The following is a 22,451-nucleotide window of genomic DNA, read 5'->3' as shown; positions in this document are numbered from 1 at the left end:
CTTCATTAGCCGTGCCGAGATACGGTCATAAAATCTGTCAGTGACCACCCCCCTCCCAGTCGTCCCGCACGCAACATTTCGATGATAATGATCAATTTTTGTAAAAGTATTAGCGATTGATTAGTACGTCTTACCCCCCGGAGGCCAGTGACATCGGGAATGATTGGATTGATTGAAGTTTTGGCTAATAGTAACGCTGATGTAAAATGTTCAACACCAGGCGACACACATTGCATGTTGTGCTACGTGGATCGTACGACTCTGATAGTTATTAGAAAACCCTGTCTCATTAGCACCGGTTATTTTTCTCAGTTTTTCTATACTTAAAGGCGAGCAACAGTGGGTCTTCTTCCACTAGGGGAGAGGTAGAGGGTGGAAGAAGCGGTTTGAATGAAAAAAAGGTGGTAGCTTTACCAGACTTAGACTACCGTTAAAAATATGAGGACCGTTGCGTGCCCGCTGGTGTTGGTGGTGTGGAAAAGCGGAACAACCTTCTCCCCAGGAATATGGCTTGGGTAAAGGCCAATGGCCAATCCAAAACCTTAACACCATCCGATCGGATGTTTGAAAGTGGAGCACAGTTATGTTGTTTTCATCATTATCGGCTTATTTGGGGGAATGTCTTGCCAAAGCCTTTTTCTAGGTGTTCTTTTTTTTCTATCCCGTCCTCCCTTGATTGGTCGTTTGACGGATACAAAGATGCAGTTGTTTGTGGCATCGGGAAAGTGAACATGGAAAAACAACAGTGGGATGCATGTTTTTTAGACGGTTTTATCAAACAGGATGTGTGCAGTGTACACACACACACACACCTTGACCTAAAAAGGGAACTGAACTGCAACGGGTTGAGATTAGTGATGGGAATTTATGCACGTTCGATGATCAATCCTAGGTTAAAAAAATTGCAAATTAATTTTCTTTTCGTCCAAAAATCTGCGTTAGATATAGGAGAACCAAAGCATGTTAGTAAAGCAAATGTGAATGATCATATTGATATGTTTGCGATACTCTGAAGGGAAACACGGCAGTCGTTGATTAACATTCATCATTCTACATGAATTTCTAAAATGATCTTAGGTTCTACACGAGTACGCAAACGATCGCGAAACGCGGACTTTGAAATCGGACAGGTTGGACACCTAACAACAAACACCTTAGCTTCATACGATGGACACCGTCCCACCAAGAGAGCATTCTAATTGCAAATTTCGTGTGTTTTCTTTGGATTGCCGCAATACGCTCAGACCATGTTTCAGTGGAAGGGTTCCAGACCCTGTCCAGAAAGTTAAAGCACAGATCTAAACAAGGAGCAATGTAAAAAGTTTTTATGGTCATAAAGGGTCGTGAATTTCTCTTGCTATACACGCTGGTGCCAAATGTTAGGTCTAATAGACCTAACATTTGGTTTGGTCTGGACGTCACTCTGCTCTGGATCAAGCAGGATGCTCAAGGCACGAATACAATAGGTGCGGTCCAGTGTCTGATTGCTAATTTAGTAATAAAAAATTAAAGTGTCTGTTGGGTGAACGAGAAGACTTAACTGACTACTACTGCAGGCTTGAAACTTCTACTTTTACACTTTGAATTTTACGTTGAGCTATGCTTAAAGAGTCTACTAGGCTGATTCCTTTCGTTTTCGGAAAACAAAGCGGTTCCGTTGCATTAGGAAACACTGAAACTTTCCCATCACTAGATGAAGTGTGTTGTGTGGAAGTTGTGTACAAGTTACAAGTTCGTTTGGCCCAAAATCTTAATGTATGTACAAAGTTTAAAAACAATCTATAAATTTAATAACATTATAGCAACGTCGTTCTTCACACAGCAGGACTGGGGTGCAAATTCCAACCGGACCTTGAGCCCAACCTCCGTATAGTGAGGACTGACGACTGTCCCATTATGTGGTATCAGAATATATAGAATATAGAATCAGAAGAAGAATATTAATGTTGTATGTCTCTTTAACAGTTCAACCTATTCCTATATTTTCCTATCTTTCACATGGAGCATCAGAATCGTCATCAAATCTCCCAGACATATGTCATTTCCCGTAGATCGCATGATCTTTTCACTCTCTGCCGGCATAATCCAACCAAGAACGGCATTCAACCGAACTGAACCGTGGCTATTGTATGTAGAGCGGCAACTGTTGCAGATTGAACTTTCGTCCATCTCACACTGATTACGAGTATGGTCGCCCATCGCGTGTCTACTCCTTCTCCCGCTTGCTTAAAACGTCACAGCCGGCCGAATGTCTCGAGTAGTGTCGCTAAAGTTAGGTTATGTCATCGGCTTGACTTGCCGCCGGTCATTCTCAATCGGCCGCGCTTGCGTGCCTGTGTATTTGTTGTCTGTTCGCACCCAGCAGTGGCGTGCATGAGGTGTGCTGCACTCTGTGGCGAAAACCCCAGGAAAGGTCTTTCTTCCTCCACGAGACTTGGGTGTGTTGGCATGCGCTGAGCGCTTCGACTGGCGAACGAAAATAACCTACGAACTCTCGTTCTCTTTCTCGCTCCACATTGCACCTACTGTCTTGCGTGTAGCTCGCTGCTGCTGCTGCTGTGGTCCGCGTTTCGTCTTGTGTCCACCAACTGTGCCGCGTCTATCTATTTCGGTTCGCGACTTGCTTCAGTATCTCGTCGTTTCTGGGCAAGGGAGGGAGAACCGTATCCTGTGGGTGGACAAAACGGGTGAAGTTGTTCTGTGCCTCGCTGGTGGGACAGATCGCAAGACATCACCCCATCTTTCACGTTCACCACGTGCCCCGTGTGATGACAGATGGCAGCAGAGCAAGCCGCCAGAGCCTGACTTGACCGACTGAGAGTTTAACTTCGAAGTCAGTTCCCCCATGTGTTTGTGTGTGTGTGTGTGTATTGGACAAAAAAAAATACACAAAGATTTTCTATACTTCGAGCCCCGGCATGTTGGTGTGTCGCCACAGCATGTGGCAGAAAGAGTAGATTTGGATGGATGTCGTCCCCGTTCCGGAAAGGGGAGAGTAGTGGGTGCCGCTGCCGGGTGCTGATGCTGTTTTACTCGAAATCAGATCGTTGGAACGTTGGCGACACACACAGCTGGGGAATTTCGGTTCGGCGAAAGGGTTGAGGTGGAAAGTGTCTTGGTTTTGCGCAAACTCCCGTCTAGCAGATGACCTCCAGGAGAGTAATAAGAGCGAAGGAAATGGGCTTTATTTGATGCTGCTGTTCTGTGCCTGTACGTTTGAAACGTTTCTGAGCTGGATACAGTTGACGAATTGAACATTTTGTAATCTTCAGTTTTGTGCAATGATTCAGAAAGTGTAATTTATTTACCATGTGGCCAAAATCTTAATAATAAATCGAGATTTTCCGATGTTTCAAGTCACAAATACATGTATTTGTTTTCCAATAATTCTTTAATTTAAAAAAAAATGGTTAGTTGGCTGCCCAACCAATAAAATAGTTCCATAAATAGTTCCATCCAAATTTGGTAAAGAACTCTACTCATCAAAAAGTGTCTGCTTTTCCCTTTTTTCATTCCTCATAGGAAGTTCTGTGATGAATTATTTATGAAGTGCTTTCTGTGTGCACCTTACTTTTGCTTGCCGGTTGACGGACACTCACGTACATGGCCTTTTTATGGTTGTAAGACAACAACAGCGGCAAACGGTGGTTCACTAAAGCCGACTTTGACTTGACGCTGGTAGTACGAGGTGACAAACTTTTGCGTCCGAAAAATGTCTGATCGTTACACTCCCATTGCGTGCAATACGAGTGAAAAATTGTACATAAAAGAGACGTTATCTGTTTTATTTCTGAAGTACGATCAGTCTGTAAATTTTGATTACTACACTTCAACGTAAAACAGTAATGGAACTTGTAACTATGATGCTGGGAGACATTTAATATGTACAGACGGTCATATGCAGAGATGATCAGCATCATAACATATTATTTGATAGATGATTGTTTGGAATCTTGAATAATAGAAGTTATTAGCATTTTAGTTTGTTAACAGGAAGATGCAGTGAAAGAAAAATTTTAAGAGAGAAGTATTTTTTGCCAAATTCAGTGTGTTTACTCAACTCAATGCCGTTCGAGAGTCGAAACAGTGGTTCACTGTCTTTTCGAAGTCATTTTAAAAATATAACCTGCCATTAGCCTCTCAATTGGCCTCGTCAATTTCTTTCCAGCCAGCATTCTTTTCGATCAGGTGCTGTGAATAGGAAATTATTTGTTGTTTTCCTGTTGTTTCGTCCATGGTCACATATCGGCGTAAAAATTCTCGCGGCACTATTTTTTGCGCAAAATAGTGTCATTTTTTAGCTCATAATACAAATAGTTAATGTTTGTAGGTGATTGGGCAGAGTTCGGATAAGACTTATCAAGCAATTGTTTTGGTTTAACAGTTTTTTTACCCATCAAAAATTGATGAAGCTTGCATTGCTCTATATCAGAAGCTGCTCCACTTAAAACACTGTAACTCATTATGCAATGAACTGGCTGCTTTCAAGTTCATACATATGTGTTTTAAGCTTGGCCAAAACTGACAAGTGGAGTTTTACCAGGACTACAGCTTATCTACCCACCTGTTACAGTAGTTAAACAAGCTTTGACAGTTTACCATTCAGTGCTATCGATAGGGGTGAGCGCAATCGAGCTTAACGCTCGGGTTAACAAAACAAGTCGGGCATTATGGGACAGATCTTGATTGAATCCCGTGTAAGGAAATGCTCTAGATATTGACATATAAAGCTAAAGCAGATTTACTCTGCACAAGACGATCTACTTTAAATGAAGCATCAGTAGTTGTTGAAAAGATGGAATCAATTTCTATATACGATTGGCAATTGAATGAAATGAAAGGAAAATTCAATCACTTACTAACTATACCGCATAATGAAAAAGTAAAGTGGTGGCAGAGTGAGCATTATTAGATTTGTTTTGCTCCATCGTTCCAGATGTGTTCAAATACTGAATAAATCCTCTGAATCTCTCCATTGATTGTGCCGATTTTAATCGATTTTTCTCTTTTGTCTTACAGGCTTCGTGCTGATGAATGGTGGAGACAACACAACAGGCAAACTGTCCGCAAGCGTTTCGACAGCGATTTATTCAGCTCCCGGTGTGGGAGCGGTCGCCGCCACAGCCACCACCACACCGACAGCATCAGCAAGCACAATCATAACCGGCGGAATGTCCAGTATGACGATCGTACCCCAGTCGCAGCAGCAGCCGCTGCCTTCCCAGCAGCAACAAACATCGCCAGTAGTACCGGTGGATTACAGCACGCTGAACGGTACCGGTACCACCTCGGTCGGTGTTGCGAATGATACATCTTCGGCTGCCGCCACACCGGAGTACTACGCCGAAGGAGGATCCGCACCGACTGTTGGCAATGCTACGACGATGCAGACGCACGTTACCAATGCTGCCGTGGCCGGCTCGGCAAACACTAGTAATAATAGTTATAGCACTCCTGCCCTCGTCAGTAGCCATCCGCCGAGCAGCAACAGCAACAATAATGGCGCCAGTAACAACAATACGCAATCAGCGATGGGCGACGGTGGTGGTGGCGCGATAGTCACCGCTACCGCCGGCACAATCATCGCCACCGACGTCGGTAAAGTGATGTGGGGGGATGGGGTGATGGTGCCACCACCGTCGGTGCACAACAGTACTGGCGGCGGCGGCCACATTGTATCCAGTGATAACAACAATCCTACTAGTAGCAGTAGTAGTACCGAACACAACGGGATGCCTTTAGAGCAGCTGAAGCAGCTGCTACAAACACAGCTTGATTACTATTTTTCGCGGTAAGTTATCCTTCCACTATTGTCCAGTATTTGTCTATGGCTTTTAAAATATCTTTTTAAAGCAGTTTTAGCGAGCATTAGGCGTGAACTTGCTACTTTTAGAAAATCAAGGCAATTCGAAGTTTTTTTTTCTAATTTTGACCATTTTTGTCCATTATTGCGCAAGTGTCCTAATCGTGATGTAAACACAAATATTGATTTACACAATTACATTGCAGGGAAAATCTTGCGAACGACACATATCTTCTGACACAAATGGACAACGATCAGTACGTGCCAATCTGGACCATTGCGAACTTCAATCAAGTGAAGAAGCTTACCAAGGACATCAAACTGATAACGGAGGTGCTGCGCGAGTCGCCTAACGTACAGGTCGACGAGGAAGGCCTAAAGGTGCGCCCGAACCATAAACGGTGTATCGTGATATTGCGCGAAATATCGGACAACACGCCGGTCGAGGACGTTAAGGTAAGAGACGCTTTTCCGTTTGCTGTTTATATATTTTTTATGTAACAAAGTGGCTTATTTGCTTTTTTTGTTGTTGTTAATTTTAGAACATTTTCCAAGGCGAAAATTGTCCGCGCTTCATTTCCTGTGAGTTTGCCCACAACAACTCTTGGTACATAACGTTCGAATCGGACGAAGACGCTCAGCGAGCGTTCCGGTATTTGCGTGAGGAAGTAAAGGAATTCCAGGTGAGTACCAATACCAATCGCAACAATTAGTTACTTGAATTTTCTAACATGTGTTATCCTTTGTCTTCTCCAGGGCAAGCCTATCATGGCACGAATAAAGGCCAAGCCAATGAACCGGTTACCGATTACTCCGGTCGGCGGAGTACCGATGAAGAACGGACTGAACGGTTTCAGGACGACACCACCACCGGGTACGGCTGTTGCGGCAACAGCCGTAGGCGGTGTCATCCAGCCGACGGCAGCTTCGGCAGCGGCAGCAGCAGCTGCGGCAGCTGCAGCGGCGGCTGCAGGTGTATCTACCGCGACATACGATCCGGTACAAACGGCAGCAGTAAATGCCGCTACCTTAGCTGCTTACACCGGGGGACAGCGGTACATACTGCAGCACAATGCTCCGTTGCAGCAGGGTTACAATCCTGCTGTTCATGTGTTTGTAAGTATTCCGTTTGCGGTTGATAAAGCTGCGGCGCATGCCAAGTCGTCACTTAAAAAAAATCTATAACCATTCGTTGGACATTTACACTGAGTCAAAACCTTGTCCATACAGCAAGGATTAATGTACAAATTTTGTGATAAAACATTCTCGAATCATTGGAATAGAGTTCAGATTCGTTCAGATTCATTCATTCATCTGAAAGGTTGATTTAGATTCACCGATCCAACACTAGCAGATGTTCTACTTTTTACTACAACTATGTTTCTCTCCTTTCAGCCATTCCAACAACAACCACTGTACAGCAGTTTTGTGCCATCGTGGCAGCCCGCCCAAGGCAACTATTTCGATATGAGCCCGTACATGACGAATGGAATGCAACCGGTGACGGTATTTTCCACCGGCAGTAGTACGACGGCTAGCGGCGGAGGAGGCGGTGGCGCAGCCGGCGGTGGTAAGCAGCAGAACGGAAGGTACGGTGGTGTGCCGGGTGGTGGTGGCGGCGGCCACCGTCAAAATCCTCGCAACAAACGCCAATCACAGCAGCAGCAACAGCACGGAGGCCTTGCCAATAACGATGGTCAATCGGTTACAACGAACAATAGTGTCAGCGGTACAACCGGTGGCGTCGGTGGTGGTATGCATCGGCAACAATCGTCGACCTATCAGACGCAAAGCGCTGGTAGTGCTGGTGGCGTTACCTCCTCCACCGGAGTACAGTCGCAGGTGGCCACTAGCTATCAGGCATCTGCTGCCGGTGCAGGCAAAAGTGCTGGACTGCTCGGTGGAAAACCTGCCACGGCTGGTACGCCAGCTGGGATGACGGCAATACCGGGCACGGTATTCGTACCTCAGTATACGCACTACGTCGCTGCAACATCGCTGCCGCATCAGCAGCAGCAACAACTTTACAGTGGCAGTGGTGGTCAGCAGCAGCAGCAAACGGATGGTGGAGCTATGGAACTAATCGTCCGGACCGATATGCAACAGCGACAGCATTTGTACGAGGACGATGGCACCGTATCATCGGTCGGTGCCAACACGGTACTGGTGCTGCCAGCCTATGCTACAAGTGGCACAGGCGGCGGTGGTCGCAAGAATTCCAACACCACGTCCATCATGTCAATGGATGGTTCGCAGCAGCAGCAGCAGCAGCAGCCACAGCAGCAACAATCCTGGGTAACGAACCAACCGCGGCGGAATCCTCGCCGAAGGAAGGATGACATGCTGATGTCGATGGATGGCAGCAATAGTGGTGTTGCTGCAAACGTTTCCGGCGGCGCCATGTACGGTAGTACCGGTGGAAGCACCAGTAACATGCGTCACAATACGGCCTATAGCAACAATGGCGGTAACAATAATAGCAGCAACAACAACGGTGCAGCCAATGTGAATAATACCAGTAGCAATAAGGTTATCATGCATACAACTAGTCTCAACCAATTGACGCCTTCCACCGGGGGAGGAGGAGGAAGTGGTGGCGGAGGAAAGTACCAGGGCCGTGGGGGTGGTGGACGCGGCAGTGATAATAACGGATATGCTGTCGGTGGCATGATGGTAGTCCCCCAGGATCATCATGGAGGAGGAGGAGGTGGTGGATACCACTCGCACCATCAAGGTCGGAATGCGGCGGCTGTGAGCACAGCGGCGTCATCTGGCGGTTTAATCGATTCAAGTCCTTCCTATCAACAACAGCATGGTGCAAGTGGCAGCGGCGGAGGAGGTGGTGGTGGTCATAATAAGCAGCAGCAAATGCAGGAAATGATTCATCATCAGCAACAACAGTATCACCAGCATCAGCAACCTCAACAACCTCACCTTAGTCATCATCAACAATCGCACCATTCAACGTCCTCTGGTGCGAGCAATCATCAATCGCAGCACAACAACAACAACAACCACGGCCATCATAATCAACAGCAGGGAGCTGGACAGTCGCAGTCTCAGCATCATCATCAACAGCAGCATCACCAAGTGTTGCAGCAACAATCTTCTCACCAAGTACATACGCAACAACAATCCCAGGCCTCCGCGGCGTCTCACCATCCTCATCATTATCAGCAACAGCAGCAACAACAACATCAACACCATCAACAATCGGCCGCCGGAGGTTCGTTGACGAACAGCAGTAGTGCAGCCACCGCCAGCTCTAACAGCACTAACAACAACGCCACGAACGCCTCCTCCCACAGCAGTACCAGTGTTCAGTTCGATCTCGAACCAGCGGCATTTCCGCCACTTCCGGGCCACGAAGGGCGCAGTCTCATCTCGACCGGAACGTCGATCGGTGGTGGGTCTGCAACCGGAAGCAACGCCTCTACAGGTACGGGAGGACGCTCGGGTTCCAAGGGAGGCGGATCGAGTTCCGCTTCTTCCTCTCACAGCCAAACGGCGTCCCATCCGCATCCTGCCGGTGTTGTTGTCCCAGTGAATGCTTCCGGTGGAAGTTCCAGTGCCAGTTCCTCCTCTGCTGTTGCCCATCGGAGTGATGGGACGGTGGACGGAGGACTTTCATCTAGTGTGGTGGCCAGCACAACCACAAGTTCCGCAGTGTCCGGTGGTGCAGGAGGAGTGCCATTTACCGCCGGCACCGCACCACCACCACCGCCCGTCGTATCGGCCTGGGGTGAAAATCATCGGCTAGCGGATGTTGTCAAGGGTACGGCGAAAGCTGTCCGCCCAACAGCAGTGGTTGGTTCGGCAACGGTGGCCGCAATAGTGGCCGGCACTGCCACCGTACCGGTTGTGTCTGCCAACAGTAGTAGCAGCAGCATCGAGCTTAGTAAGAATAGTCTGGCGATGGAGACAAAATCCAACGAATCCGGTCCAACGACGAATGGCGGCGGCGGCGGCGCTTCTGGTGCAAGCGGAAACAACACCAATCCGCACCAGAATAATCAACTACCTGTGATAAAGGGCAGCACGAATGCCTCAACGAACGGCGGTGGTGGTGTTGGCAGTCAAACTGCTGCTTCCGCCTCGTCCTCTTCCCCGTCGTCCGCTGCGACACCTTCGGTTGCCAATGCCGCGGTTCCAACAACCACTGCTAACGCTAGCGCCATCACCGCTGCCGCTACTACTACTACAGCTGATAAATCTACAAAGACTGACGTATCGTTGTTGCAAATGGCGCCCGCGTCAACGGTGACCCGAGCTACTTCCACCACTACCACCACGCTAGACAACGCTAGTGGTGGATCGTCGTTCGCCAAGGGCGAACCGGCGACCACCGTTCCTTCCGCGCCCACAACGGCCAATGCTGCCACAATGACATCGACTGATTTCACTACCAAATCCTCCGTTACGTCGTCTGCCGCCATCGCCGGATCGGCGAAAAAATCAACCTCAACGGCTGCCACCAATACCGTTCTGCATGCCACAAAATTGTCGGCAGTCCAACCACCCCCACCACCACCGACCTTTTCATTGCAAAACCACCCGCCGTTAGTTCCGCACGATAGTAGTAGCAGTAGTAGTAGCAGTGCTGCTGCTGCAACTACTACGGGTAACAGCGCTACTGTTGCCACGCCTCAGGTACGGTTAAGCTACGCCCAAGTAGCACAACACTTAGCTGAACAAAGCAGCAGGGACAAAGAACAGCAGCACAGTCACGGCGAAAAGGCGTTAGGTAGCATCATCAACACCACTACTCCAGCAGCATCTTCGTCGGGTGGAGCGTTAGAGAAAGAGAACAGCAGTAGTGCAACAACGGGCACGGGCAGTTCTTCGTCGGTCTCAGAGAATAGCCCGTCGGTGTCTGCAGCGACGACGGCACCATCGTCCATCACTGGAGCTACCGTTGCGCACGGTACTACCGGTGGTGGTACGGGTAGTGCAGCAGGGTCGGCGAGTAACAACAACTCCGGTGGCTTCATTGGAGTTGGAAGCAAGCGCAAAGATTCTGGCGGCTCGAAAGGGTCAACTGGGACGGGAGCGCACCATCACCACCATGGAGATGGCTTTCGAGAACAACGAGGTGAGTAGAATACACTTAAGAGTTACCTAATAAAGTAGCGTTTAGAATAATCTTCCTTGACTCTACAACGTCGGTAGGGCTTGGTCTGCCATTTTTGGCTTTATATTAATTAGTTTTACCCTTAGCTGGATAGCAGCGCGGGACACCGTTGCGCTACAAAATGTATTACTCTACGTCCTACTCCGATATTCGTTATGTTCAAACTATTTCTGGACTCTGTTTAAGAGGATAAGAACAATCAACACAAATTGGAGCTTCAGCAAAGGGAGGAGCCTCGAAAGAGGTCCCGAGCTGAAGCAACACACGAATTTGTTATTACAAATTCTGCCCCTAATTATTTTCCAATTTTTGATTTCGCTGCTTACGTTCGTGTACGAAGCCACGCTCGTATCAAGATAACAGAACCCGTCTATAGCATCGTTATCCTCAACTGCTACTCATTTTCCATGTCGAGTTGTATCACGGTCACAGTCTCCGACAAGCAGGTACTTTGTCTCATTGTCGTCGCATTGATCCTCAATCGAATCCTATCGGCTTCATGTTTCAATCGCGTGTACGCCTCTCGCACTACTGCATACTTCCATCCGACTATGTCGATGCCTGTCTAAGCCAAGAAATTGAAGAGATCGTATAAAAATCTCGCAGGTCAAAGGTCTTGTACATGGGCCGCTGATCGTGGTACAAGGCCCTATTTGAAGGTGATCGCACGACAAGACTTAGGATCTTAGAAGGGAAAGAAGTTTGCAATTTAGATAACGAGTCTTTCTTGCGAGAGATGATGATTTTTAAGTTGAAATAATTATAAACAACCAAGTAAAAATGAAAACTTCAAGAGCCACTACTGCTGTTTGAAAAACGTGTCTAAATATTATACTGTTTTAAAAGTTGTATATTCCATTCGAGCAAACGATATTGTAAACCATGTTCCCGATATTCATTTGATCGTAAACGTAATTGTTTTTCTTGTAACATTCTTCGTAGATACACGCTACAATCAGCAACATGGTGCAGGTGGAAACACCAACGCACGCAACTCCAAAGATTACCGTCAGTCTTCCGGTGGTGGCGGCGGCCACACCAACGCCGTCGGATCTTCCCTCCATTCCGGTGCCGGAGGTGGTGGTGGTGGGCTAAGAAATGCCACCTCAGAGCAAAACAATAATCACAATCACGCGCAGTCACAGCATCACCAAGGAGGAGGAGGAAGTGGTCGAAGTACCGGAAATAATAATAACCACCACAACAACAACATCAACAATGCCGGCGGAGGAGGTACTGCAAAGTCACTTGCTGCTGGGGGTGGTGGTGGTGGCCGATCGGTACGCTCCCACCAGCTCAAGGACTACCAACCGCACCAGCAGCAGCAGCAAACCCACCACCAGACACATCCGCGCAGTCCTAAATGATGGCGCTTAATATGGATATAAAATGTGCTTGGCACCACCGTAGTGAATGTACTTTTTGAAGCACAACCCCGACACACAACCGCAGCAGCAGCAGCGGCATGATGGTGATGATGATGGATGTGGACATCAATCTGTATCCTAACTGTAAGAGTTTATCTTATATGGTACAGCATTTTTGTACTGTTTAATGAGCATCATCAGTTGTGTGTGTGTATGTGGTGGATTTACGAGTCATTAGTAGCGATGAGCGTAGGCAATGGTGGTGTATGTGTGTATTGCGAGGATAGTACATGTAATAGCAGAAGGGATAACCAGAAAACGATGAGAGTGTAGAGTAAGACTGCTATTCTTTAGCGACAATTACTTACAGTTGTCATTACTGATACGAGCAAATTATTCAACATTTTGTTTTGGTTTCGTGCATATATATGTATATGTATGTATATATATATATGTATATATATATATATGTATATATATATATATGTATATATATATATATATATATATATATATATATATATATATATATATATATATATATATATATATATATATATATATATATATATATATCGTTTCGATTTTGTTTTTTTTTTCAAGGGGTAATGTTCCAACGGCAATCTCAAAGACACGACTATCAGCACTGTTTATGGAACGATTGTTACATAAAAGGAGTACGAGATTAAAAATTTTATAAAAGAAATTAACGTTGATCGAACGTTGTGCGCCGATAAGCGCATCCCAAATCCCTTTTGCTGCTTGATTGTTTGGATTGTCTTTTTTCAAGTAAAATTTCAAAACTACAGGATGTAGTTAGCACAAAATGGCACTCGATAGGCAAATATTAATGCTCATAATGCTTTACGGCATAGCAAGAGACGGGTAGGCAAGCAGCAGAAACAACAGAAAATCATCATACGAATCTCAAAACAAACAAAAACAACTAAACGTGCTATAAATCGGAATTAAGCAAAGTTGTTGTTAATGTAAACTATAAATATTGGTGATTCTGTTTTTAAGACTACGTGGCAGTTGTAAAGGGAAATCGATTTAAAAATGCACTCTTATCTCTTCTGTGTTGGCTTCTGTCGCCAAGTACGGCAGAGTTAAAGTTAACGAACACACTGCTCCTATCCTTATGTTCATGCGTCAGAAATAAATATTCTTGCAACAGTTTATTAAGACGTCCAACGCTGGCAATATACACAAATACCAAAGCCATGAACTCTACCACTAAAACAGATCCTACGACAAGAAACAATACAAAAACGGAGGATACAATGGAGTTGAGCTGTGAGAGAAAGTGTCTGCATTCAGTCGGTTGTTTGTGTGTCCAATTTATTTTATTGTTTTTGCTTGTTTGAGTCATTTCAGTGTGCGGTCGTGGTGGTGTGTGCGGTTGGGAAAGCGACCGCCAATCAGAATGAATGAAATCAAATGCATAGTAATGCCACTTCAAGGCACATAATACACACACACACACATCGCACGTATGGGAATGAAAATATTTGTTTTTTATTATTATTATTTTGTTTCTACTATATCTCTGTTACGTTTTTTTGGTTTGCTTCCACTTAGCGGAAAAATGATCGTGCGATCACACAGGACCAAAACCGCTACCTGGCCGATCCACATATTCGCAACTTATCATTATTGACTTTATTAATTATTGCTATTATCATTATTGCTATTTTTCTTAAACACAAAAAAATAACGCGTTAATACGAAAAACACGCGAGTACCATGTAAGCTTATTGATACTTCGTTTTATTGCAATTCTTTGTTAATTTGTTGATAATCGAACGTGTGATGGGTGTATAATGGGGTGTAGGGGGGGGGGGGGGGGGGCAGGGGCAGGTGTGGGTGTGCTGCACTGTGCAGGGTAGGATAAGCATGAATTAAAATTGGCTACGTGTCCCTCGCGGAGGGAATGATAGGGGAGTAAAAAGTGGATACAGGAATGAGAAACGTGGAAGAAAGAGCGGAAGTGTTCCAAAACAAAACTGAGAAAAAAAAATTTGTTATTAAAAAGCTGTGCGTTGATTATGTTATAATGTTGCGTGCTAGAAAAGTGCAGAGTAAAAGATGGATCAAACTGGATGATGAAAAGCACACACAAACACACCACGATTCGTATATACATATATACTTGTATTCTCTGTTCATTATGCCTGTACATAATTAAAACAAAAATGGGGGTTTTGCGGTTCACACACACACACACACACAGACACACAGGTTAGCTCTACTCCCCGATCTCGTTTATGCGGTCAAAAACCAAGTACATTAGTAAATGGAAGATTCCTTGGTTAATTTTATATGCGCTATGTTTTGTTATGTGCGTGCGAGCGGATGAAGTTGCCTATGAGTTAAGTAATAGCGAAAAGAGAGCATGATAGCAGAGTAGGGTTAAAGAAAACTACTGCCTTCTATATTGCTAACGCTACCACGTTTCAAACACATCCATAACAATCCTAAATAAGGCCGTAATAAATCAAACTCAGCTGTGGTGAACATGCAACTGCGCTTATTTTCTAACGCTAAGCGAATCCGATGCAACCGGAAGTGAAGCTTATCTATAGGCGAAGGTCACAAAGAAAAAAAAAAAGATGGATCCTGATAGGACCATCATTACTTTAGCCTAGGAAGGTGCATATTTAAATTCATTTTCCGTACTTGTTCTAACAGGATTGTGATGGAAACGCTTAACGTACTGGGATAAGCCAATTGGAGTTGTAGGATCATAGCGAGTGATCGTAGGAGAGAAGCGCATATAAGTAAAGAAGATTTCTTGTTTGATACTAAAACCAATTTTCGCCGTTCTTTGTTTTGCCCCACTGAGCAATCCACTTCCACTTGGCACACAGTAACTTCGACAGAATCTACAACAGTATCATAAGAATTGTTACTACAAGGAGGAAAATTTTTGGAAACGTATTTATTTGCTGTTTAAGTTGAAATTCTATGCTGAAACTTTACAATGGCACCTGTAATGGAATGGTTTATGGAACCTATTGATTTATGAATGAAATTTCTCACATTGGTCTGGCAAAACAACAAAAAAAAAAAACGATTTATAAGAGAGTTTATTCTGTTTTCTTTGTTTACTTAATATTCAACGCGATTCAATTGCAGAGCCAAAAATAGTATTTTTGCGATCGTGTGGCAGTAGTGTGGTGTTGTTTGGAGTTTTCTTATTTTTTTATTCCATACTCCACTACAACTCAACCATGTGTGAACCTCGCCACAACAGTAACTCGATAGTGAGCAACTCCTGACCCCTTGTCTCGTTCTCGTCAACCAAAATAGAAAAGAAAGCGCACATCATTTAATTGCTACCTTCGTATATATATGTGTGTGTGTGTGTGAGTGTAGGCGCGCGTTGGTGAATGTGTTATAATGCAATTTAATTGGTTATCATATAGGAAAGCAGCAGCAGCAGCCGCAGCAGCATAAATACACATATAATAGCTTTTAAGAAAGCCAAAAATGGATTTCATTTTTTTTTGTTTTCCTCGTCGTACTCGGGTTAGTTTTCACAGAAAAGAAGGTAGAAAAGTGTGGTAAATTGTATGTATATCACAAGCCAGGGAAGCGTTTTTGAACGGACGGTGGGAATTTTTTTCATTACTATTCGGCAGTCATTACATTTATTATGCGCCTTATACATATTAGGTACAGGTCCACGGAAAATAATGCGTTTTTGTCTTTATGTTTTTCTTCTTCTCTCGTTTGCCGTGGTACGGTACTACCCGAGATTAAATAAAGATGCCAGATTACAGCGACGAAACTGGGTGACCATTAGTAAAGATACACCTCGCTGCGTGTCCTGCGAAGTAAGGGAACTAACTAACTTTGTTTTGCTTTTATTAGTAGTAGATTTTTTACTGTGTAATGTTTTTTTCCCAGTCAAAGTTTTCTGTACTAACGGGTTTTTTAAACCGACCATCATCAATGCCTTAAATTTTCTGACCTTTCTGCGAGAGTTTGGTTCTCTTCTAGTGCAAGCAACCGGATTGCCGGATCGGCAACAGTGCTTCGTGCTGCTGCCGTTTTTAATTAAAGATCTTAGTTAAGATACATAGAAACACAAACACAAAGAAACACACAATCCTTGGAATGATGATGCGAGCAGCAAATGTCTTGCTGCTGGGTAGTTAAAGCTTTAGTCAAAACAGAGAGGAAATGGAATGCAAAGATGGTAGTGGTGGAGGGTCCGTAATAAGACCGTTATAAGACATGGAGAAAGGACAGTATCTTGTTGAGCATATTGAGGTCGGAGGCATATTGCGGAGTGAAAAGGCTCATACGAAGTTTTAGATAGATAGACACGCTACAAGGATATACATATACATAGATATAAATGATGCTCTCCCGGATCTGTGCGGAGGTGTGGTGATCGCATGAAGACACATTTTAGAGACTGCAAAACTTACAACAAAAAGAATACAACACGACGGCGCGGACACACAGCGTCTGATCACCGTCTGTGGTTTGGTGATGGTTGAGAATGCGAACCAAATCTCAATGGGACACCGTTTTTGGACAGGCTTTAGGTGTGTGCGTTTGATGAGTAGGTAGTGTTTGCCGGTGACATTTGGTCCCATACTTTTAGCGCTGCTGTAATAGCTAGTGATTTTTTACTCCTCCGCACAGAAGGAGGGGCACATAAATCACAACGCTAACACCCGTACGTGATCGCGATCTATGTTTAGAAAATCTACTGATGTGTGCCGAAAGAGTGAAGCGGGATAATTCAAGGGGCGAAAGAGTTGAGCCACACAAAACAACTATGATATACAAACTGTAGGTTAGCTTTGTAATAGAAAGAGGTCGATGTCGAGGCAGGTGAGCACAGGAGGAAAGCTCTAGCACATGTAACGCGCGCATCGTGTAGCACTAACTCTAGCAGCAAGCTGTCCTGCATATAGTGTGTCCCCTTAGTCGTCCTGTGCCGAGCGGGTTAACCGTTGGAATAAAAAAAAATTGCAAACAAAACAGTGGGAAGCAAGCAGTTCCAAAATCAAGTAAAAAAAGTGCATGTGCTGCAAAAATTGCAATAGAGAGAAAACGCAAAAGGGAAAGCTGTGCTGTGGATGATGGGCTGAGTGTGTGTGGGGGCGAAGCAGCCGTAAAGTGTAGGAAACTAAAGAATACTTAGAATTAAATTTGCGCGATGAGATAGAAAGAGAGAGAGATACAATATCGACGTAGACAAGAAAGATATATGGATTATATATATATATATATATATATATATATACATATAAATATATAAATGTAAGGAAAAAGTATATACATTATATATACACATTACTATATACACAACTCTAATGATAAAAAAACAAAAACAAATGGTTAATGCATAAGGCACCGTTGATTTAAAAAGAAAACAAAGGAAACAAACAATGGGTAGGGGATATGTTAAAAATACGAAACAAAACCTTTGCCTGCAGGGTTTCTCTTATACGTGCGTGAAGCGGGGTGGCGCAAGGACAAGAAAGTCTCTGGGAAAGACTGAAACACTATTGGCGGACCGGGGGAAGGATTGAAAGACCGGAACCGCGCACGGAGCTAGAAGGATGTCTGATGAAGGAACAAAGTAATGAAACAAAAAAAAAAAAAAACAACAAACCACTCCTTTCATCCCTTCGCTAAGAAGGAAAACGATACAAACGTGCTGCCACAGATACTAGTTCGGTAGTTGGTAATGGTGATAAAGTTACTGTTGAACGTGGAGAACGAAAGAAGGAACGATGTTAGGAACAAAACAAAACACTTGCAACCACAAATGCATTAGGGAAACAAGAGGAAATTAAATTTAAAAAAGAAAAGGAAAAAGAAACACAAAACACACACACACACACACAAACATAGAAACAAAATTGCTCCTGATATGAAATGTGACAAGCTAAAAAATTAAAAAAAAGAAGAAAAAACACACAAAAAGAAACCATTTCTACCATTGGCTAGAAAGACTGCTGCAAAAAAAGATGAAAATTTGAAAAGAAAAAATGATTAGTTAAAATATCGAACACAAAGACGGACTCCTAAAGTCAAACAGGTGACAGAATTTTTTCTTTGTGTGTGCGTGTGTGGTGTGTTTGTGTATGCAAAATGCCCCATTGAAGAAACTTTGTCGCCAGGCAGGCGGAGATGGGCCGGAACCAAAATATGTTTAAAGTATATGGTAGCTTAAAAATCAAAAAAGTATATAGGAGCGAAATGATATGCAGCAGCAGCTGTCGAAGTCACTGCTGTACTAGATATATACTGGCCAGCACAGAAAAAAAAAAAAAAACAAGAAGCAAACCTGATAAACATCGCTAGAAGAAGTAGATGTAGCAGCATTGTGTGTTGCAGTGTGCAGTGGTTATGTGCAGCAACACACGATGCACACTCTCTCACAACCACTGTATGTGCTGTCCTACCAAGAATATCTCCACCACACAAACCCCCAAAAATGCGATACTATTAGACGACCAAGCAGTGTGAAACAAGCAGAACCGTTGGGACAAGACGGGGGATATGGAAAGGGGCAAAGTAGTAGTGAATGATGATGGTTTAAGCGAATTTGAACGTTGATAATACCTACTCTAGTTGCTAGCAATGAAAATGTAAAACACACACAGACACACATACAACAAATTGGGGATGAGAGTGACCGATAGGTGGGGCGCGATGCGCGCAAAAATAACAATAGAAAATGAAAAAAACAAAAAAAAACTAAAGAGAAAATAAGAAGCAAACAAAAAAAAACCACGCAAACAAACGTTGTTGTATGATAAGAAACAAAAACACACAGTAAAGAGTTACACACATACACACGGACCGAACTCCGTGCTTATTGATGGAGCAAGTATGAGACCGTATAGGACAGAAGAAGAATCATGCGAATGGCAAAGTGAAAAAAATGAACAGGAAGAAAAGGGCAGAAAATGCGGAAGTGTTATACGAGTGAAAAGAAAACATATACTACAGGATGATATGAAGTATAAAATTAAAAAAAGAGTAAAAAACGCGAAACTACAAAACAAACACACAAAAAAATACAAAAAAGAAGAAACAAAAGTTTGGTTTTTTTTGCCGTGGTTGGTTTATTTCTTACTAGGTTTAGTTTGTGTATTTTTGAGAAAGAATTTAATGAACTTTCTTTATTTTTCATTTCAGTTCTCATGGCATTAATGTGAAATATCACTTAAGGCACGCGAAGAAAGGTCGATAATGCATGACTTTAGCAAGGGTGTGTCTCGTTAGGATTGAAACCTCGGCTGGACTAAGTATCGGAGCATGTGTACCATTCGTTGGTTTAGCTAACTAAGACGTAATGATCAACATCACAGGTCAGGTGAAGGTGGATGGAAAATTCTCAGGGACTTTTTGCTATCATTGCGCAAGAAAAAAAACGATTCTTTTAAAAACTTGAGGTGAGGTACGACTCATTTTGTTTCGTGTCCTGAACACGTATGCGACACAACAGCCGGCACACGACACACGAACTGATTTTTTTTATAGCGTCTAGCTAAAGCATCGCCTGTTCTAATTTAAAGCCTATCTCTAGAGGGAAGGCCATGTCTCTTTTTGGGGACCATCTTGCAGAAGTTAATCCAGATGTAGATGAAAACAAATAGACATCATTCGTTTGAGGCTCTCTTATGAAAGCAGCACTACACTTCGGGTAGGAGAAAAACGAGACGAAATCCAAAACTACACTGGTAACGCCTGCGGTCCTCCTAACAAACTCTAGCTAGTTTACGCAGAAATGATGTACAGCTAGGTGGTCTCGCACCTCTGAAGTTATCCTAAACTTCACCTATTTTGAGTCAAAATTCAGCACTAGCAACAACATAGATGCGCAAGGATGCAAGAGCCTTAAAACGCCCTCTACTGGCCTCTCCAGCGTACAGAATTTGGCCACCGTGACAGGATATCTGCGGCATCAAATAGCTCGCGACCATTAAACTTGATCATTCTCGATCGCATAAATTTATGAAGATGTGTGCAACAATGAGCAACAATTTTACTTCCACTGCGATTGAGTAACCTTCAGCTGATTATGTATTTAACAGACTGTGCTCTATTTTGGTTAGAACCTCCGTCAAGCTTTACAAGCACTGTTCGTCGACAAAGTTTGTTCATTTTTTATCTTGTGTACTGAAGATTACAACCATTCCAAAAGAACGTCGTACCTTTGATCTTATATTGTACACTTTTTGATGCTTAAAGCCCATGCAAATCCCTTACCAAGGCAAAGGTCCTTAGAGGATGGGTTAAAATGCCGTGCCCCAGGTGTTAACCTTGCGGCTTCACATGATGCCTTCTAGAGCGATCGTCAACAGCAGACACGATAGGCCTCCATTGTGGCACTCACGGCACGCTTTCTATGGTGCATCTGCATCATATTCCGTTTCCATGATTTAAACATGGGTTTAAATCCCGCAATGCTCAATCCAGTAAAAGAACTATCTATAAGGCCTATCTTACAAGGACCAGATCGAACACGCTGTCGCCAAGGGTAATCGTCTTGTTGGTTTGGTTGCTGATCTAATCCGCCAGCTCCGTGACCCATTCGTTTGGTGGATTGCGGCCTTTCAGCCTCTTGCACGGATTGAGTCCATTCGCTTTGCTGGCGATTCTTGAATCGCCCTGACTACCGGTACTAGGTGCCTGCTGCTTGGGCTCCAGCTCCTCGAGGCAAGGATGCTGAACGCCAGGCAATTGTTCGTGGCGTCTCTACGCGCCTGCTCGTGTTTTACGAGTCTACGCGATCCTTGCTCTCTAGGATCGGCGCACAGTTTTCGGATTTTTCCGTTCCATTCCTTAGTATGTGCCGTGTTTGTAATGATGTTTGTGATGCGTTCGAACCTGATGTCCTGCGTGCGCCGCTGTCAGAGTTGTAATGTTATTTGTTATTCTCTGCATAATTTTACGCTATCGAGTGGGCCCTGTGGTCTGTCGGTCAATAAACCAAATTATGAAATTATGAACCATCCTGATGCCAGAAAACATCTATTTACTTAAACAAGCTCTCCCTGTCATACATTATTTTTGCTACTTACTTTTTGCTCTGTTGGTTCCGGTATATACATATGTGCATAGGTGCTTTATCTCTTTTTGGCTGAACGACCTCTAAAAGTCACGCCGGGTCACGATACCACGTAGTCAGCCCTCACTACGGGTGGATGGTCCAGATGGGATTTGAATCCCAATCCTGCTGTGTAAAGATGGTCTTCGATTTACTAGAGTGAATGTCCAGTGGCGGGTAGAAAAGTATGCGAACTAAGCTGTGGCTCGCAAGGAGTCCCGAACGCGTAAAGAACCTCAGCAGGCTCGGCTTCTGCGAATGTTTTGCAACGCGAGACCGCGATGAATCGTCAGGAATATAAATATCCTTCAGATTTTACTTTACTTTGATCCTTCAATTATAAAACCGCAAACATGAAACATAAAATAATGACTAACCAAGGTGTCCATTGTTCGATGGGCGGTGTAATGGTTTTTTCTTTAATGTCCATCGACTATAAGAAAAGCAAACGCGTAATAATACCATCCAATTTCCGCTTAAACAGGTTTTATTTTACGACAACATCGTCAACAAATGCCTACCTCCACGAGTTTCCCCCAAACAAGCCCTCATCTAAGAACATATTTGGCCTGGGGAAGGCAAAAACCGGGCCCCGTTTGCTGGTAACGACCGTAATTAAAACCTGCTGCAGCAAAAGAAGTGAATCAGGTTGATGTTTGGGTTTGCATTTTTCCCATGCTGCAGCACGCAACGGGAGTGTCCACTGGGCATCGAGAGTCTGCTGCGTAATACAACACGATCGTGAAAGAAAGCGTTCTGCCGATTGACGATTCTTCTTTGGTCAGTATTTCTTCTGCGCAGGATGAGTCATCCATCGTACCAGCATCGAAGAAAGACCAGCCTCTCGATACGCATCCCAATTTCGATTGTTTCCCCCTTTTTTCATTTAAACTACTTTAAGGGACGAATGTAAGAGGTGTATGTGTGGTCTGGTGAGGTTACCGTCGCACTGTATTATTTAATATTCCACCAGCGATCAAACACAGCGAGAACAACGAAACGCCTGATCAAACAGTAAAGCAAAGTGTGTGTTACGAAACGGACGGGTAATTGCCGAAAGGA

The 22,451-nt window shown here is 44.1% G+C and overlaps 2 protein-coding genes across 3 annotated transcripts in view; one reads left to right on the top strand and one right to left on the bottom strand.

Moving 5' to 3' along the window:
* The window catches only part of LOC126561268 (la-related protein Larp4B), a 42,224-nt gene extending 29,906 nt beyond the window's left edge, over window positions 1–12,318 (top strand). The window contains exons 3-8 of the mRNA XM_050217237.1: window positions 5,020–5,791; window positions 6,010–6,259; window positions 6,346–6,486; window positions 6,560–6,919; window positions 7,199–10,895; window positions 11,877–12,318. Of these exons, the coding sequence (XP_050073194.1) occupies window positions 5,020–5,791; window positions 6,010–6,259; window positions 6,346–6,486; window positions 6,560–6,919; window positions 7,199–10,895; window positions 11,877–12,301 (5,645 nt within the window). The 3' untranslated portion in view covers window positions 12,302–12,318. The remainder of the gene's footprint in view (window positions 1–5,019; window positions 5,792–6,009; window positions 6,260–6,345; window positions 6,487–6,559; window positions 6,920–7,198; window positions 10,896–11,876) is intronic.
* Window positions 1–22,451, bottom strand: part of LOC126562266 (uncharacterized) — a 472,552-nt gene that overhangs the window by 249,454 nt on the left and 200,647 nt on the right. The window lies entirely within an intron of this gene.

The sequence above is a fragment of the Anopheles maculipalpis genome, chromosome 3RL (genome assembly GCF_943734695.1).
Source record: "Anopheles maculipalpis chromosome 3RL, idAnoMacuDA_375_x, whole genome shotgun sequence".
In the NCBI taxonomy this organism is placed as follows: Eukaryota; Metazoa; Arthropoda; class Insecta; order Diptera; family Culicidae; genus Anopheles; species Anopheles maculipalpis.
The sequence above is the reverse complement of the archived record's forward strand: the minus strand, read 5'-3'. Positions and strand labels throughout refer to the sequence as shown.